General features: G+C 43.3%; 1 protein-coding gene across 1 annotated transcript in view; it reads left to right on the top strand.

Moving 5' to 3' along the window:
- The first annotated feature begins 329 nt into the window (after window positions 1-329).
- LOC114664438 (alpha-1,6-mannosylglycoprotein 6-beta-N-acetylglucosaminyltransferase B) overlaps window positions 330-6,000 on the top strand; it is a 61,278-nt gene continuing 55,607 nt past the window's right edge. The window contains 3 exon segments of the mRNA XM_051936239.1: window positions 330-865; window positions 3,118-3,230; window positions 3,762-3,906. Of these exon segments, the coding sequence (XP_051792199.1) occupies window positions 828-865; window positions 3,118-3,230; window positions 3,762-3,906 (296 nt within the window). The 5' untranslated portion in view covers window positions 330-827.

Raw genomic sequence — 6,000 nt, 5'->3', positions numbered from 1 at the left:
ATCAGGGCGTCCTAAAAAGGCGCCATCTCTTAAGCAGCACCCCAGCAAAGCGGCGCCCGGAAAGTCGCCGTCCGTTAAGCAGGAGTTCCGTTTCGCGAGGTTCCGCGAGTGTATAACCATGCAAGACTTCTTTACACCTTGACATGATGCCATCCTGCCTGCCACACCTCGTAAAAACGGCGCCCCCCTGGGCACCAACGAATCCGCAGAGACTGTAAGAAACGCTCACGGTCGCCCCGGCGCGGCTTCTTCTCCCGTGAGCGACTGCTGCCGCTGCTATGACATCGACTAAAAAGGACGCGTTCAGGGATGCGCGGCCCCGACGCAAGCGATGCAGGCGTATCAAAAGCATGTTAGGGTTCTTCGAGCTTTGCTAAAAAAAAATGGACCGATATTAAAGCCATATTATAAAGACAAATCCCGGATGAGACAAATCTCTAGGTGCGAGATTTGAACCTTCCTACGGTACCAATTCAGAAGATGTCTCTGGTTCATCAGTATTGTATAAAGTGAGTTCCGTCGATGACACCGTCACCATTACACGAGTCTCCTTCTGAGGACCGGAGGCTGTGTGGACGATAATTGCACCGTGGGTACGGTTGCAGCGCCCTCTCTCGATTCAGGAAAATACTCGGCTCGCTTTGACAGCGTCTCACGTCGATCCGAAGAACTGAGGCTCAGCGAACAGAGAGGAGAGGAGAGCTGAGCAGAAGGGTGGGGAGGGAGGAGGTTATGCCAGCAACTGCCTGTGCGCCACGCCGGGACTCCGCGGTCCAAGTAGGCGAGCAGAAGATGCTGCTGACGAAGTGAAGACGGACGGTAACATCATGGTGAGGCGCTGCCTCGTTTCCTTCAAGCCCTTCAGGTAAGTCGGATGCATTCGGGTTTCTCTTCGTGAGCAGAAGTGTTACAAAAGCAAGGGTCGAGAATGGTTCATTCGAAGACGACAGTCTCGGTAATTAAAGAAGGCAAGAAGATCCATTGACATACTTTCCCGTAATCGATTCCGTGGCGGACCGCAGAGGAAGCCATATCCGATTTTATGAATGTAGGGCAGACGAATTATGCATATCCAGCATGTCTGGAGCACGAGTGGCAAGTCTTCCTAACAATACGCTGTGCTAGGGGTGCGCGAACGCAGGTGTGTGGGGAGTTGTGGTGGGGTAGAGGAGAGGGGGCTGTGATGGGCAGTGGGTTGGGACTAGACAGCAGGGTTAAAGTGAGGGGGTCGTTAAAGTGGCCACTATCAGGACGGGACAGGGAATTGGATACTCGGTGTGAGGCTGGAGTGTGCTTAAGTGCACACCTTATTTACAGGTGGGATGAGGGTGGGCTTTGGATGAGGAGTCATTGAAAGCTGCACTGTCCTCAGAGAACTGAGCAGTTGAGAAGACACTCATAGGGTACTGGTGGGGCACACTGAACTGGGAGAAAAATTGAGATAATAAACTGGACACTAACCCCAAGATGTAGGGTAATCAAAAAACCAAGGTAGCAAGCCTGTATGGGATACCAAATACATGCTATATGGACAGGATCATATGGTGCCCGTATGGGTTAGTACACTATTACTGATTGCCTGCGTGATACAGGTGTGCTGGGTGCAAGCAAAACCTTGGATAGTTTGGGGGTTCCCAAGAACTAGGTTGTGAATCCTTTGTCTAGTTAACATGTTCCTAAGTTGAAGCAGTCATTTAAAGCAATGGACATTTTATTAACTTTCATTTACTTATTTGGCTGAAAGCTTTATCCAAGGCATCTTACATGTCACAGAGGTAGTATTGGTTACATTTCTTTTGTTTTTTTCCAATTGAAAAAAATTAATGTGTATCCATCATTTAACAATTGGTTACGTTTGATTTATTTTTCCAATTAGAACACAGATAGGAGAAGTGACTGACTCATTGTTCCACAGTGTCAGTAGCAAGATTTGAACCCATAACCTCAGGGTATGAAGTCCATTAATCACTATGCCATACTGAAACCAAGAAATTATTAAAAGACACTTAAAAATTCTTTCCTGTGCAGGATATGAGTTTGAACGATATGGAACTTTAACTTGAGTGCTTCTTTTTTGGGTATAAAATTTAGTGCAATTTAAATAACATTTTGAGCTTGATGATAGTTAAATGTAAAATAATGTTTTTTATATATTCATTATTTAAAGCTGGCAGTGTGGCTTAGTGGTTAAAGCTTGGGACTTGAAACCCTGATTTGGGGGGGGGGGGGGGGGGGGGTTCAAATCCCACAACCAATACTGTATGACCCTGAATAAGTCCCTTTACCTGCCTGCATTCCGATTGGAAAAATGGAACCAATGTTATCTCATATGGTGTAAGCTGCCTTGGATGAAAGCAGCATCAGCCAAATGAATACATTTTTTTATTATTTTAAATATCTGCTTTAAGGTTTGGTGCATGTTATCTAGACCAGAGGCTCCCAGCCTGAGCCCAGTCCTTGGGGACATCCAAGCTGTCCAGGGTTTTGCTCACTCCCAGCATTCTTGTACCTGGAAATAAGTATCAGTGTACTAACCCAAATTGGACCAACATTTTGGCCCATATGGGGTACATCTGGTGCCACTGTGAGCTTTCTACTTGGCAGTGAAGTTGGAATCAAGGCAATGAAGGGCACATTTAGCCTAAGTAGGAACAGTACTAGAATGAACATTGAGCTGACGAGACAAATCAGGTCTCTGAGATACAGGAGCATTGAGAAGACACTGACTTTGTAGTGAATGGCAATGAAGGTGACCTATAGCCTAGGCTGTGAGTGTACTAAATTAAACACTGAGATCGAGGTACGTGGCAAACAAAACGGAGTCAAGTTATTGAAGTGACACCAATGTGAAGGCTGGGATGAGTTAAAGTGTGCACTGATCTCAGAGTGAGGGGTCTGAAGTGGGGGTTCTTTGAAGGGTCATTCTGGAATGGGCTCTGAGCGCAGTGGCAGAGAGCATTGTGTAGCGTGTCCTGTTTGTGGCAATTTCAGGAGTGTGTTGGATTCCACCTTTTTACTTGGTTGTAACAGCTGTAGAGCACCAACTATCAGTTACTTGCACTAATTGTCATGATAGATACGCTTAACTGTAGATGCTAACTCTTTGCTCCCTTTCAGGATTTTTATGTTTGGCATTGGAGTCTTCAGTTTGTTTCTCTTCATAACATCCCTTGGTGGCCAGCTTTTAACAAAGAAGATGGCAGAATATCCTTTTACTATCCGAAATGAAGGTAACTGGCTACAGCCATATTTCTTATTTGAAGGAGTTCTTTGAATAAGTAGAATGTGCCTGACATTTGTCTGCTGTATGACAGCTGTTGTCATGGCTTCATGTTCACGACCACAGAAGGTGTTGTTGGCCTTTACTCATGATCTGAGGGTATAGGCATAGTCATTAGGGGGGTGTATTCCAGGTTTCACACCCACCGGAAAAATATTTTATGAGTGTTCCAACTGATTCATCATAGACAGATTTAAGATTCATGTGCTTCATCATTCCTCCCTGAAATTAATTCCAAGCTACGCCCCTATCTGAGGGTCTGGATTTGGCCTGGCTAAACTGAATTCAGACAGGAAAGAAAATCTCTCAAAGTCCTGCAAACCATCCATTGTTAACAGTCATGTCCATTTTGTATGTCCTTCAATGTGACTGAACTTCTAGGGTGATTCTGACTTCATTATGTAAATAAGATAATACATCTGTGAACAAAAAATCCATGTGATGGTTCAAGAACTGACACACTTTTCCACTGATATTCTAGTCCTAGGCTCAGCGGAGTCTCGTGGTGTGCTGAGGAGAATATGTGACATGCTGGAAACCATCATGAAGCGTATTGATACTCTTTCACGGATGGATAATGCTAGTGACCTAAAGAGACTGGAAGAACTCAGTCTGGCCATAAGCAGGTGGGCTGTCTGTATTTGTCAAGTCAGCTAGACTGGTTATAGCTTCTCCTTGTGGCTATTAATATGCATTCAGTCTTGGTTTGCAAAATTTTCAGTTTTTATAGCTTTACAATGTGAAATCTTGAAGTGTTAAAAATGTGATTTTTGCCATTGATTAGCAAAAAAGTCTATATTGTAATGAAATTAATTTTACTCAGGTTGGCTGGCTGCTTCCAGATCCCCTTTCTCCTCAGTCTTGAGCATCCTTACTGGTGATGCCTAATGATCTTAGTCTCCTTAAGCCTCTCTCTCGGCCTCACCCTCTCCAGTCTTGTCACATTTCACGCCTTCAACCAGACATTCTTAGCCTTCATCTCCAAGTGATCAAAGCTTATTATTCTTAACCACCAGCTTTCTCTCAACTTAGCACTTGTCATCTTCCTCCTCAGGGAAAAGTCACAGTCATCCACATTCTTTATTGATTTGCTTTATAGTTTGCCTTCATTGGCTCATACAACTCCTCACATAGCATACATAAGCTTTCTTTTTAGTGTCAGAATGGGGTACAGCTCCCGCAAATACTTGCATACACATATCACCTTTGTTGCTGGTGCTGAGTCTGGGCCTCCTTTTTCAACATGTCATTTCTATAGCAAGCTTTCCCTACTGTCTTTGAAACAACATCATTAAATTCATACTATTTTCACATCCAACAACCCTCAGACATGTCAAATAATGCTTGTGCCATTTCTTCTCTGAACTATTTCGCTTATTACTGTATATCATTAGGCCATGTGCTACGTCTGTCACCATAATGCTTCCTCCTCTGTAGTCACCACTTTCATCCAAAGGTGCAAAATGCTGAGTGCCCAGAGGAAATCTCCACTGTAACGTCAGGGATTATGAATTTGTTCACTACAACTTTGTCAAGCAAATATCAGCAGGATATTAAGTAGATGTTGTTTATGCCCTTTGTTTGTTTTGTGCCTCTTCATTAAAATGGACACAAAATAAATTAATAAACAGGCAATTTCAGAAAATCACCCCTTGTGTGCCTGAAATCTTCAAAGATGCCAATTCAAAGCTCTCCTCAAGTGTAAAGATGCTATATAAATAAAGTTTATTATTAAAGTCCCTGTATCCATTACAGTCACAGATATCAAGTATTTTGAGCAGATCACAGGTGAAGCTCAATTCTTACTTCTAAACCAAGGGTGTCAAACTCATATCCTGGAGGGCCACAGTGACTGCAGTTTTTCATTCCAGCCATTTTCTTCATTAATAACCAATTACTGTTATTAACTGAACAAACGTCTTTGCTTTAATTTTAATGTACTTGTTTTTTTAAGATTAAGAACCATTAGTAGTTTATGTATTGGATCTTCAATTTTATCTTGGGTGGCGCAGTGGTAGCGCTGCTGCCTCTCAGTAAGGAGACCTGCGTTTGCTTTGCGGGTCCCCCCTGCGTGGAGTTTGCATGTTCTCCCCATGTTTGTGTGGGTTTCCTCTGGGTGCTCCGGTCTCCTCCCACAGTCCAAAGACATGCAGGTTAGGTGCATTGGCGATCCTAAATTGTCCCTAGTGTGTGCTTGGTGTGTGGGTGTGTGTGTGTCCTGTGGTGGGCTGGCACCCTGCCTTGCGCCCTGTGTTGGCTGGGATTGGCTCCAGCAGACCCCCGTGACCCTGTGATAGGATATAGCGGGTTGGAAAATGACTGACTAACTGACTTTTATCTTTTCAAATATTTTATTTAAATATTGTATGATGGATAGATAGGTGCAAACAGGATCAAATCATCTGGTTGTCTGTTGGCTAGCCTTTCATCTCATTATTGTTTGGCTGCTGGCTAAGGAAAAAATCATTAAGTGTTCTGAATCTTAAAAAGCAGATCAATTAAAAAAAAGCTAAAGAAGTGTGTTCCATTAGCATTAATAGTTTGTTACTAATTAAGAAAATAGTTGGAACAAAAACTGGCAGCCACTGTGGCCCTGCAGGGTCTCAGTTTGACACTCCTGCTCTAAACTACCATTATTCTTTCCCATCTATTTGTTATTTTCCATGCATCTTAGACCCATAAGAGCATTTTTCAATATAAAAAAGTAAGCTGCTAGTTAT

The sequence above is a fragment of the Erpetoichthys calabaricus genome, chromosome 14, assembly GCF_900747795.2.
Source record: "Erpetoichthys calabaricus chromosome 14, fErpCal1.3, whole genome shotgun sequence".
Classification (NCBI taxonomy): Eukaryota; Metazoa; Chordata; class Cladistia; order Polypteriformes; family Polypteridae; genus Erpetoichthys; species Erpetoichthys calabaricus.
Note: the sequence above shows the minus strand (reverse complement) of the source record. Positions and strands in the feature narration are given on the sequence as shown.